The 14,511-nt window shown below is 36.3% G+C and overlaps 1 protein-coding gene across 23 annotated transcripts in view; it reads left to right on the forward strand.

Annotated features, from left to right (window-relative positions):
• The window catches only part of LOC106880892 (uncharacterized), a 225,556-nt gene that overhangs the window by 169,776 nt on the left and 41,269 nt on the right, over positions 1-14,511 (forward strand). For all 23 annotated transcript variants that reach the window (XR_016243577.1, XR_016243576.1, XR_016243579.1 and 20 more), the window contains 3 exons: positions 7,833-7,859; positions 10,273-10,330; positions 12,875-14,273. Coding sequence is in view for 19 of the 23 variants with exons in the window: in XM_089359363.1 (XP_089215489.1) it covers positions 7,833-7,859; positions 10,273-10,330; positions 12,875-14,273 (1,484 nt within the window). In the remaining 4 variants the exon portion in view is untranslated. The remainder of the gene's footprint in view (positions 1-7,832; positions 7,860-10,272; positions 10,331-12,874; positions 14,274-14,511) is intronic.

The following is a 14,511-nucleotide window of genomic DNA, read 5'->3' on the forward strand; positions in this document are numbered from 1 at the left end:
TAGAATTAAATCAGAGTTAATTATCATAAGTTAATGAACACATGAACAATTACGCCATTAAATATTTAAATTGGGAAATTTTTGTTAATAATTATTAATACATAAGTAAATAAATAAAATATAGGGTATGTAGAAACAATTAAGTAAATCAGGAATAATGCTTAATTAGTTGATTATTAATAATTAGACTGGCACATATATGGGTGTGTGGATAAAGAAGTTTACTTCACAATCACCTAATTTTGAGTTCAATTCCACTGTGCAGTACATTGGGTAATTGTTGTCTACTAAATCCCTGAGACAACTAATGCCTTGTAAGTGAATTTGGTTTCCAAATTTTCCACCATACTGGTTGGCCTGGGGCTATAGCAGAGGACATTTGTCCAGGGTGCCACACAGTGGGACTGAACTCAAGAACATATGAATGGGAAGCAAGCTTCTCAACCACACAGACATACTTTTAACTTCATATTATATTTTTATCTTCAGGACTCTTGTTTCTCAGATTGCATTGTGTAATGTTTTGGCCCTGACATTATGCCTCCTACTCAGATATATTCATATTTCCAAACAGCTGCTTATGAAGTAGACAACATTTTAAATGTTTATTCCATACCCGTCTGCACTTTAGATGCTTTCCTTGTATCCTTATCTTGTTTACACATCACGTATTTTGCTGTTGTTTACTATTTCTGGATGGCAAAGCATACTCATCGAAATGCGAATTTATATATTGGCTGCTGGTCCAAAACATATTACTTCTTGATATCTATGTTACTGTGATTGAAATACCCTTCCTAACGCCAACCACTCCGAGAGTGTAGTGGGTGCTTTTACGTCCCACCAGCACGAGGGCCAGTCAGGCGGTACTGGCAACGGCCATGCTCAAATGGTGTTTTGACGTGTCACCTGCACAGGAGCCAGTCCAGCGGCACTGGCAACGCCCTCACTCGAATGTTGTTTTCCACGTACCACCGGCACAAGTTTTTCTAAGCCCTGTAAAAGAACTCGGAAGGTTGGACCTCCAGCCAGGCCTTTTGTGATACCCTTAAAGCCAGGAACTTTTCAGCTCTCCCTCATATGTGTTATCTGAATGGTATATATTCCCTAGATGAAGTTTCCTTGTTAAAAGTTCCATCATGGAATATATTTTTATCGATCCCAAAGTGCGTGTGGCATTCCTCATCAGATGACTGAGAAATAGTCAAGCCATTGATAAAAATGTAGCTTGACTGGCTTGTACTTTCACTAACTTTAAAATCATGTAAGACCATTTATCAAGGCCAAACTCCATCTTTGTTTTCTTTGAGAATGTCAGAGTGCGTCTTCCTGCCATTCATATTCTTGGCATATATTTTCAGGTCATTCACAGAGAAGTTCTATATTAGCTTGGCGTTTCATACCCTCTTTGTGAACCATTTATCTACATGACCTTCAGATTTCCAAAAGGACAATGGATGTTATTGTAACTGTAAACAGCAACATATGAAGGTTGTTAACTTGCAGTGTTCCCCTGTAATACTGTGTCCTATCAATGACAAGACAATCACTTTTTGTATTTAACTTCAGGATGGTGGCCTAGGAGGAATCCGGGTTGTCTGTAACTCTGGTCATGGTCCTAGCAAGTTAAAAGGCCAAGCATCCATGGAAAGAGAACAGAATTAAAGGTTTCCATACAATACAGAGTGTAACCAAGTTTCTGCCAATAAATTTTGTCCAGCCACCTATTTGATAGTAAGGTTATAAAGGAAAGCGTATTTTGTTCATCGTCCTTCAAATCCTAAGACTATCTTGCAAATTTTTATAGTCCCAGATATCACTATCGTTTGTAGTGTATGAATTCAGGATTTGAGTTCTCTCCCCATGAACCCAAGTGCAGCTATACTTTGCTATGTATGTATGTATATACATATAATGGGCTACTTTCAGTTTCTTGTTTCTTTATTGCCCGCAAGGGGCTACCCACAGAGGGGAAAAACAAGGACAGACAGACAGATTAAGTCGATTACATCGACGCCAGTGCGTAACTGGTACTTAATTTATCGACCCTGAAAGGATGAAAGGTGAAGTTGACCTCAGAAGTTGAACTCAGAACGTAATGGCAGACGAAATACCGCTAAGCATTTCGTCCGGCATGCTAACGTTTCTGCCAGCTCGCTGCCTTTCAGTTTCTGTCAGGCTACTTTTAGTTTCTGTCTACCACATACACTTGTCCAGTGCCATATGTAGGATTGAACATGAAACTAGATGGTTGGAAAACAGACTTAACCACACATCCATGCCTCTGACTACAGGCACAGTAAAGCATCCTGTCCAATGCTTTTCCAATTCTGTCAAATCTACTGCTTTGGACTGGGCTGGACTAGGCTGAACTGGTACTTTATCAAACCCTGAAAAGCAAAGTGAACTTTGACAAGATTTGAATTCATAATGCAGAGAGCCAGAACAAATACTGCAAGACATTCTATCAAATGCTTTTCTAACAGCTCTGCCAATTAACTGCCTTCAACAATATACTAACTATATAAATAACCATTTTACATTCTTCACCCTTAACATTTAATGTTTTCAGCTTTTTTTCTGACATCATGAGCAGAGAAACTGAAAAATAAAAAAAAAGGAAAGAAATAGAAATCTCTTTGGGTAATTGCCATAAGGTCATGTCTATAACCTTTATGCCTAAGTGTGTAACCATGGTGTTACAGATGTGAGCTGAAAAAGCACCATGATCCTGGTTTAAAAACTACGTTATCCATATATAATGTCTACAGTTACTACCAGTATTAACGATGCCACTACTACTTCGTGGTACCATTAATGATGACAATCATAGTAAAACTAGCTCCTTTATATTGAGAATGTTCACCCATCCTATTCCAAACGAAAATTCTTTAATCCAAATTTTCAGTTGAACATTTTTTGTTGTTTTTCTTTTCTTTTTTCTTTCTTTCTCTTTCTAACCATAATTTCTTTTGCACTTCCTTCCTTATTTTTCTGAACCTAGACTGATTTTTTTTTTTTTTTTTTTGCCTCCTTCTTATAAACTGTCAAGAGGCAGTATGATATTTCCATGCAGCTAATCTATATGTATATGTCACACACACTCTTTCTCTCTCTCTCTCTCTCTCTCTCTCTCTCTCTCTCTCCCTCTCTCTCTCTCTCTCTCTCTCTCCCTCTCCTGTTGGGTGAGTTCTTGAAACTGGATGATGTGGAGCATGCAAAATTTAACACAGAATATCCATCTAATTTCATACCAGCTTATGACAGAGCTTCTAGAACAGATAAGAAGTCACTCAGCTTGCTAGAAATGGCAGCAAAATTTTCCTCAAATCACACCTAACTCTTCAAAAAATAAAAAAACGAATATAATACTATTTTCCATCTTTTACCTATTACTTGTTTCATTTATGAGTCTGTGACTATGCTGGGGCACCACCTTGAAAAATTTTAGTCAAACAAATCAATTCCAGTACTTTTTTTTTTTAAGCCTGCTACTTATTCTATTAGTCTCTTTTGCCAAACCGCTAAGTTAAGGGGAAATGGACACACTAACACTGATTATTCAAGTGGTGGCGGTGGGACAAAGACACACGCACATGCGTACGACAGGCTTCTTTCAGTTTCTGTCACCTAAATCCACTCACAAGGCTTTGGTTGGCCCGTGGCTGTAGTAGTATATTAGTTTCAAATTTTGGCACAAGGCCAGCAATTATTTTCCTGCAGGTGGGTAGCGAGTGGGGTAAGGCAATTACATCACCCCCACCCACTCCTGGTATTTCATTTATCGACCACAAGAGAATGAACTCGGAATGTAAGGATGGACAACATGTCACTAAGCATTTGGCCCAACCAGCTGACAGTTCTGCCATCTCTCCACCTTAACCTGTCACTAACATTGCCTTCAGCAAAGGCACTGGCTTCTTATTGGACCCTACCTTCATGCCCTTTATGGAAAGCCTTGCATTTCATTTCAATGCTTCTTATACATTTAATAGTAAATTCGGTTATTCCGTATATATGTGTGGGTATATTTGTTACAGCAGCAGCAGTAGTAGTAGTAGTAGTAGTAGTACAGTTTAAACTTTTTAATTTGGAACATTGCATAGGGAATATGAATATATATATATATATATATATATACACATATATTCCCTTATATTAGTTCAAGTTAAATATTTTAAAATCCTACTACCTCTACATATATATATATATATATATATATATATATATATATATTGTCTATATATATATATATATATATTGTCTATATATATATATATATATATTGTCTATATATATATATATATATATATATATATATATATTGTCTATATATATATATATATATATTGTCTATATATATATATGTGTGTGTGTGTGTATATATATATATATATATATATATATATGATGTGTATGTATATATACACACACATACATGGGAAGATATTTATATATATCTTCTCATGTATTAGTTCAAGTTAAATATTTTAGAAATCTACTATTACTGCTACTACAGGCATGCACGCACACACACACACACACACACACACACACACACACACACACATATATATAAACATTTTGATAATGTCCTTTAGATGAGTTCTTATTTTGAGAAACTTATTTGGACATTACTTTGATTTATGTCCAAATACTAAAAGTATCCAGGCTGTATGATATATAATGTATATATCTGTATGTGTGTATGTGTGTATATATATATATATATATGTGTGTGTGTGTGTGTGTGTATTCATGCACCACACACTTTCAGCTTGTATGAACATATAAGATATAAGCATTCCTGAGGTTGAGGGTCTGCTCACTAAAATATTCTAGAAAACACTTAAGAAACTGTGTGGCATTGCTGCGAGTGGAATGTCTGACTGAAACAATTTCTGTATGGCTGAGAACTTAGAAAATTATCCTAACATTTTATGTTACTTTTTAAAATTTTTATTATTATTTATTTATATTTGTTTTTTAGTGATCTTTTTTTTTTATGCACTTCGACTTTGCTTTGCTGTTTATTATTTTTGTTTGTTTGTTTGTTTGTTTATTGGCAATGACTGTTCGTTACATTTTTGTGTCTGTGATGGACTGGATTCTGACACCGGCAGTCCTGACTGACTACCTCCTACCAAATTTGGTGATTGGTTCCAGAATATATGAGGGGTGATAAGTAAACAATGAAGGTGGCATGGGATGGAAGTGGCGAAGGCAGGCGATGGTGGCAATTATTATGTGGGGGTGGGGGTGATGGTGGTGGGGATAATAAAGTTGGTGATGATTATGGTGTTGGTGGTGGTGGTGATATTGATGATTGTGGTCATGATGATGATGATGAAGATGATGGCAACAATGATAGTGATGATGATGATGGCTTAAATTAGAAATACTAATGATGCAAAATACTAGATTTTTATTTTTAAATAACTTAGTCTTTCTTTTTTTCTTTCTTAAAAATTTTTTTTACATTTTCTATTTATAAAATATTGCTAATCTTTTATCATCAAACAAATTGACTTGTTTACATTTTTTTTTTTTTTTTTTTCATTTTTCCATTTTTTTTACTTCCTTACTACTTTTCCTTGCCCGTTACCCTCACCATTCCAGTTACCATTCTCCCAGCAGCAGGGCAGGTACATCACTAAAAATGGACTGCATTTCAGCCGCTCCTGCTAAAGTTATAATTTCATAGCATACGACTGCTACATTCTTTTCCTTTACTGAAATTAAACAGGCATTAGTTCTGTGTGTGTGTATGTATGTATGTGTGTATTCAGCGTGGGGTGGCTTTTGTGGAAGTGCTTGGTTTTTTTTCCATGGTTTATCTTTTATTTTAATTTTTTTTTTTTTTTTTAGTTTTTACATGTTTCGGTCGTTGGACTACTGCCATGCTGGGGCACCATCTTGAAAGGATTAATTGAACAAATTGGCACCGGTGCTTATTTTAAAAAGCCTGGTTTGTTCCTATTTTGTCAGTCTCTTGCCAAGCTAATTTACAGGGATGTAAGCAAACCAACACTGGTTGGCAAGCAGTGGTAGTACCACTCATGTTTACACAACCTTACTGCGAATCTGCATTTTTGTTTTTATATATAGGATTACATACTCAATAAGGGCCTGGTCAACAGCATTATTTACATTTGACAGTTTGTTGTTAACACAATGTTTCAGCCGATATACCCTCCAGCCTTCATCAGGTGTCCTGGGGGAATTTCGAACCTGGGTTCTCATTCCTAAGGTATTTTTCCGATGTTATTATTCAGCGCACTGCCTGGAATCGAACTCGGAATCTTGAGCCCAGTTCGATTCCAGGCAATGACCTGAATAATAATAATGATATTAGAAAAATACCTTAGGAATGAGAACCCAGGTTCAAAATTCCCCCCAGGATACCTGGTGAAGGCTGGAGAGTACATCGGCTGAAATGTGTTAGCAACAAATATCCGTCAAATGTAAATAATGTAATCAAGACACAATTGTTGCAAGTTGTCCTTGACCTTATGTCAATTTTGAATCACTGAAACAACAATATAGTTACATTTTTCTCCCCTGCTGTAAGACTTCCTGTTGTACACACATCTGTTCACCTTAGCTGCTCATTGGTTGAAATTGTGTTCTCTGAAAAAAACTCCTGGTTGATCTCTGTCAACCCGATTTTGTGAATATTGTAATTTTATTTTATTTTTTTTTGCTTTCTGATATTGTTATTCGTTCCTTCAATGTACCAAAACAAGATGTCATCTAGTTATCAGCATGTAATGTTTAGGTGTTGGAAAGAAATGTTTGAATAAAGCAGTGATATTTAAGTGTCAAGAGGTATAAGTAATATTTATACATTACACAACAATATTTAGCTAACAGGAGTAACATTTTTAATCACACACAGACAAAAGCATTTGAAACCAAAATGGCATATCAAGTTTAATGTCACATTAATAAACATTTTGCCAGTTATTCAACATCAAACCACAAGATGACACAGCAAATAAAAGAGTAAAACAGTAAAATAGCTAAATGGCTTGCTAAGTTTTCTCTCTCCACCAGTCATTACCATTAAGATATGATCAAACTGATTTCAAAGACACTGGTGGTAGTCTGCTTCGGCAAGGCTTGTGTTATTTAGTAAAATGAACAAAAGGATTTCAGTGAACTTGCCATGGAGAATGGGAAATTCAATGTTTCAGACAAAGTTAGTCTTCAGGAATGAAATTATAGAGGCACAGGAGTGGCTGTGTGGTAAGTAGCTTGCTTACCAACCACATGGTTCCGGGTTCAGTCCCACTGCGTGGCATCTTGGGCAAGTCTCTTCTACTATAGCCTCAGGCTGACCAAAGCCTTGTGAGTGGATTTGGTAGACGGAAACTGAAAGAAGCCCGTCATATATATGTATGTATATATATATGTATATATATATATGTGTTTGTGTGTCTGTGTTTGTCCCCCTAGCATTGCTTGACAACTGATGCTGGTGTGTTTACGTCCTCGTAACTTAGCGGTTCAGCAAAAAGAGGCCAATAGAATAAGTACTTGGCTTACAAAGAATAAGTCCTGGGGGTCAATTTGCTCAACTAAAGGCGGTGCTCCAGCATGGCCGCAGTCAAATGACTGAAACAAGTAAAAGAGTAAAAAGAGTATATACCAAAAGCCATCAAAACTCTCAGATTCATGTTGCTTTGAATAGTTTAATGTATATATCTTGTTTTTTAAGTATTTTCCCTTTATTCAGAAACAGTTTTTGAATTCCTACCCATGCTTTAATACATATTTTTTTAATTATTTGTAATGAGTCTCTTCATATTTTTTTTTTAATTTTATTTCAGAAACCAGATGTGACCCTAACTTCAACGGTAAGTTTTTATTTTATTACTTTTTCTTTTACTCTTGTATACTACATACACTTTCAACTTTTTATCATTTCGTTTCATGTAAAACCCAACATGTCGTTGTATTGTCACCCTCATCCTTTGCCCTGGCGACAAATAAAAGAAATCATTATTATTATTACACCTTCGTTAAGGCAGAGGTGTTTGTTTGTTTGTCCATGGACAAGATATTTCAAAAACCACTGAATGGATTCAGATGAAACTTTCAGGGATATTTGGTCTTGTGACTGACAAGAACTGATTAGATTTAGGGATCGATCCAGTACCGGACAAGGATTCTGGATTTTTTTCCCCCTGATTTTTTACTTAATTTTTGAGAGCGGTTGGGTTTATTTTTAGTATTCTTGTTCGTCTGTGAGAGCATTCAAGTTTATTTCAGATACTCACATTTTAAAAATCCTCTATGGCTAATCATTGAGAGGACATTGGTGTTGCCTTGACGGGATTTGTGCTCTCTGAGTGCTCTTGTTGTTATTATTATTATTATTATTATTATTATTATTTGTGGCTATGAAGTTAAGAAGCTTGCTTTGCAGACACATGGTTTCGAGTTCAGGCCCACTGTATAACATGTTGAGCAAAGTGTCTTCTACTATAGCCCTAGGTTGACCAGTGCCTTGTGAATGAATCTTGTAGACGGAAACTGTGTGGAAGCGATACAGCAAATGATTGTTATCTGGAGTCGATCTGAATACTCTAAAGGCGGGCGGGCTGGCAGAAACGTTAGCATGCCGGGCAAAATGCTTAGCGGTATTTCATCTGCCGTTACGTTCTGAGTTCAAATTCCACTGAGGTCTACTTTGCCTTTCATCCTTTCGGGGTCTATTAAATAAGTACCAGTTATGCACTGGGGGTCAATATAATCGACTTAATCTGTTTGTCTGTCCTTGTTTGTCCCCTCTGTGTGTAGCCCCTTGTGGGCAGTAAATAGGAAACTGTGTGGAAGCCTATCATGTGTGAAATATCTTTGTGTTTGTCCCCCACAACCCACTTGACAACTGGTATTGGTATGTTCATGTTACTGTAGTTTAGTGGTTTAGCAAAAGATACTGATAGAATAAGTACCCCCAAAAATGAAGTACTGGGGGTGATTTGTTCGACTAAACTCTTAAAGGTGGTGCCCCAGCATGGCCAAAGCCCAATAACTGAAATAAGTAAACGATAAAAGAATTCATATCTGTTTTCTCATACTGTAATTAAACCTGGCCATAAAACATTTTTCTAACTTCATAAAAAACGAAAAACACATCCACTTATCTCACGTTTTGAAGTGTTTCTATTGCTGAATATTACTATTGTTCTGCTGAATGGTAAGTGCTATCTTTCAAGCTATGACTAAACACTTACATATTTGTTGGGTTTCCAAAAACAGCAGTGTAATTAATTTAGCAAACACATGCCTCTAATGTGCAGGACGTTGACAGTTTTTTTGTTCATATGCAAGGGTGCTATACTATAATAGAGTATTCTGCATAATTGATATCCCAGCATACATGCCTGTGAAATGGAGCTGTCAAATCCAATATGACTTCTGATGACTCTGTGCAGTAAGGCTTACTTAACATATACCAGATGTAGTTTTTGACTCTAGAGTTCTATTTTTTACTATTGGTGTGGAGGATATTGACAGGTTTGTTTATAAATGCAAAGGGGGCTATACTATGATAGAGTATTCTACATAATCGATATAACAGAATAAGTGGCTATGGAATGGAGCTGTCAATATGACTTCTGGTGGTTTTATGAAGCAAGGCTTTCCTACATATTACAGAGCTAGTTTTACCTCTAGAGTTTTATTTTTCACTATTCGTGTAATATAGCTTAAAATAGCTATCTGTGTATCATACTTAATGCAAATACGTCATGGAAAGCCAACTTAGCTGCAGTATTTGTCACCAGCTAATTGCAGTGCCAGTGATTTTGCAATCACTGTCTTCCTACAGTGATGATGGATTTTGTTTTAACATGGAGCCTGGTGTTGCCATCCGGTTTCACCAGTCCTCAGTCAAATCGTCCAACCCATGCTAGCATGGAAAGCGGACGTTAAACGATGATGATGATGATGATGATGATGATGATGATGCAATTGCCAGTGCAATGCTTGGAGTAGGTCTGTTCGCTCAGGCCATTTTTGCTAGGTCTCACAAAGTCTCTTTCCGCACATTATAAACTTTGATACTTGGTTGTTAATTATCATGGGAGACATTCAACATTCAAGTAACCCTCTCAAAATCCTAGCTGTCCCCAACAGAGCAGTTTTTTAATTTTCCCGCTTGGTAAATATTATCAGGGGACATTTCTATAATTTTAGAAATTGCCATATATTTTAATTCTATGTTGTTTGTTAAAAGCATAAAAAATTTTTTTTTATATTCAGCTGTTAAAGCCGATTCTGTGGAACCGGTTTCTCCAGAAAACCAACAAAGGAGAGACAGGTAAGCTTTTTCTTTAAAATACCATTATATACAAATAGGTTTCATGTGGTTAGATTTTTTTCACTCACTGCATTTCCCTCATCCCCATCACTGTTCATCTAGTACCTTTATTCACCTCCCTGTAACTTAAGGGTACACATTCACATATAATCTTCACCGTTCTCTTTTTTTCCCCATGTGCAATAACCATATATCTCCCTCCTACAGCAAGACACCTGTTCCTGTTCCTCTATCATATTTTAACCTCTCATCACCTGTCATAAAGCCACCTTCCTCAATATCACTCCCCTCTCGGTCAAGGAGTCTTCTCTTGTGAGTAACTTGGGGACCTCACTAATGTCGGCGCCACGTAAAATCACTGCGAAGTGGTTGGCATTAGGAATGGCATCAAGCTATAGAAACCATGCCAAAGCAGACATTGGTGCTTGGCACACTCCTCTGGCTCACCAGCTCCTGTCAAACCATCCAACCCATTCCAGCATGGAAAAAAGGGATGCTAAATAATGGTGATGACAACAATGACCATTGTTATTATTATTATTATTATTATTATTATTTTTATTACGAAGACAGGGAACTAGTTGAATCATTAGCATACTGGACACAATACTGGACGTTTCGTCTGTTCTCAGCTTCTTTACATTCTGCATTCAAAATCTGCTGAGGTCAGCTTTGCCTCTCGTCGATGATTTACTGCTCAATGGCGGTTTACAATTACACAATGTGAAAGCAAGGAGACATATTCTTGCACACACTCATGCAAGTGTATGTGTGTGTGTGTGTGCAGTTTGTCCGTCGATGCGACGAAGACCATCTAGTCATCGACCCCAGTGCGTAACTGGTACTTATTTTATCGACCCCGAAAGGATGAAAGGCAAGCGCCTATGATGGTGATATATTGTACATATATATATCATCATCATCATCGTCGTTTAACGTCCGCTTTCCATGCTAGCATGGGTTGGACGATTTGACTGAGGACTGGTGAAACCAGATGGCTACACCAGGCTCCAATCTGATTTGGCAGGGTTTCTACAGCTGGATGCCCTTCCTAACGCCAACCAGTCTGAGAGTGTAGTGGGTGCTTTTACGTGCCACCGGCACGAAGGCCAGGCAGGCGGTACTGGCAACGGCCACGCTCAAAATGGTGTATTTTATGTGCACATATATATATATATATATATATATATATATATATATATATATATATATATATATATATATATATATATATACATATATATTTATAATGTGTGTATATATGTATGTACATATATATATATGTAGTATGAGGCATTTTGAGAAATGACGTCATAATGACGCACAAACAACCTGCGACAGTTTTCAATGAAAGGAGAAACTAAATTAATGCAGAAAAATTACTATATATCGTTGGATGTGAGACAAGGGAGGTAACATACTAATCCGCTGTGAAGTTTACTTCCCTTTATGGTTTTGTGCTGATCTACATATCGATCTATCTTTATAGTATTGTTAGATGTACCACTGTCAGTGTTGATTTAAGGACTTGACATACATTTCATCATTCTCTCTCTCTCCCTATATATATACATACATACACACACACACACACACATATATATGTGTATAAATCTTTTTTTTTTTTTTTCATTTTTTTTGAAATTGCTCTTATTCGTGGTTTGGGATTTAACTGCCCTTTCCAGCATACAAATACGTAAATTGTTTGTACACTATTTTATATATATATATATGTATATGTATATATACACACAAATACACACACACACCATTGCCACTACCGGTAAAAAGTGATGTTATTCATTTCTGTCATATTTCAAGAGTCCTTAATTGTCTTTCTTCAAGCTATGTGTTCTGTTTTTCCTGTATTTCTTTCTGTCTGTGCACCTAATTACTTGTTACACGTGTAAAAATGGAATAAATGAACATTTATGTGCATGTACATGTGTGTGAGTGCATGTTTTATTGTTGCTGGTATTATTGATTACTTATATTTACCATTGATAATATTAGCAGTAATATCTTTAGGAATATTCACATTTGAATATTCTGCTCATTATTTTATATAAATAATAATAATGGTATTTTTATATAAGCTTAAAGCTTATGGTGATCACTAAACAAAATAATCTAATCAAGAAGCATATAAGCCCTTAACAAAAAGAAGAAGGCTTTCCTATCCGTAGATAGGAAAGCCTTCTTTTTTCTGTCGAGGGCTTATATGCCCCTTTATTAGACTATTTTCCTTAGCCATTGTACAGTGATCGCCATAAGCTTTAAGTTTATATAAAAATACCATTATTATTATTGACAGGAGATATATATATATATATATATATATATATATATATATATATATATATTCAAAATTCAAATAAGTTATCATTATCTTTAAAAATATAGTGATAAAGTGGCCAGCAAACATAATCCAATATATGAAAAATTTTTATTAGCTATCCCTTATTGGAAGCAAGGGATAAGATATTCCACAAGATTCAGAATAAATGTTGATACAATTTTTAATAAATTTATTTTATCTTTCAGCGATGAAAGCTATAGAGTTATGGTGGGCAGGACTGAAGCTGGCATTTTTGAGAATCAACCAGTTGTTCTAGATGGAGTTGTCCGTTGCCATGATTCTGTTGGTGAGGTTAAACTTCCAGAAGAAGGTACTGCTAGAAATTTGGCTCAGAAGTTCAAGGAATACGAAAGTGAAAGTCTGAAACCAGTTATTTCCAGTACTACTCCAGTTTCAGTTAGGTGTGAACAAGATAAAACTGAATTTGTCTCAGAACCGAAAACCCATATTGAAACTTATGAAGGCAAACCTGATTTAGGAATCTTTGAAAGTCAACCTTCAGACCTCCCTGAAGACATTACACCTGGGTTTGTGAAACCTGATGAGAAGTTGCCAGAAAGGGGCACAGCACAAAATTTGTTGGACAAATTCAAAGATATTCAAAAATCTGCAAGCGAAATAGTGGTCAGTGGTCAACCAGATTTAACTCCTGATCTAGCTTCCAAAACTGAATATGTCTCAGAACCACGCAGTACATTTCAACCATATTGTGGTACAACTGAAAGTGGTATCTTCGAAAGCAAACCCGTCTATGATCCAGCTGTTATCCGTCCTGAAGAAGTGGACACCGAAGACATATTGCCAGACGAAGGTACAACTAGGAATCTACTTGCTAAGTTTTCAAAATTACAAGAAGACAAACCTTATATTTCGAAACCACCCATCGACGTTATTACTGCAAAAGAAGCTGGTCCAACCATTGCTGAAAGTCAGCCAGTTATCCTCAGTGATGTTTTCAAAGAAACCGATGTTGCAGAGGAAAAACTGCCTGAAAGTGGCCAAACAAGAAGTCTTTTAGCAAAGTTTCGAGAAATTGAAAGTGGAGCTGGTTCCCAGTCCGCTTCTCCTCGAAGTCGCAAGGAGTTTACTCCGCCACGTGAGGATCCTCGTGGGCTTAACAAAGAAGCTGCTGTGAGTGGTGTCTATGAAAACACTCCGAAAAAGGGTTTAGAATATGAACCGACGAAAATAGAAGGAGGAATCTTTGAGAATCAACCTGTCAACCGGCAAGATGTGACAAAGGAAGCTGATACAAGCGGAGAAGCTCTTCCGGAAAAGGGAACAGCACGTAGTCTTCTGTCGAAATTTAGCAAAATTGAAAACAATGCGCCCAACGCAACTTCACCAAGATCTTTAAAAGAATTTACTCCTCCCAGAGATGACTTACCAGTTAAATCTACAGCTGTAACTAACAAAGTAACTTCAGAGAACGAACCTCAATATCGGTGTGATATCTCCAGGGAAGCTGATACTGATTGGAGTGAGGGCTTACCATCGAAGGGAACAGCAAAGAGCGTTGTTGATAAATTCCGTAACATTCAAGAAGAAGCCAAAAAAGATTTGGCCAAAGGAATGCCCAAAAAGGTAGGACAATTGGTTTGTAATTTTTTAGGCGTGATCTATTTGTTACCATGCATACATGTATATATATAAAAATATATATATATATATGTGTGGGTGTTTGTGTGTGTGTGTGTATACATGTAATAGTATAATATTTATTTGTATATTTAAATATATGTTAATATTTTATGAACATTCTTGAATGTATTGTGTAATGCATATCAGATTAATGGATTCTGCAATTTGAATTGTGAAGATT

The sequence above is a fragment of the Octopus bimaculoides genome, chromosome 11 (assembly GCF_046866305.1).
Source record: "Octopus bimaculoides isolate indiv1 chromosome 11, ASM4686630v1, whole genome shotgun sequence".
In the NCBI taxonomy this organism is placed as follows: Eukaryota; Metazoa; Mollusca; class Cephalopoda; order Octopoda; family Octopodidae; genus Octopus; species Octopus bimaculoides.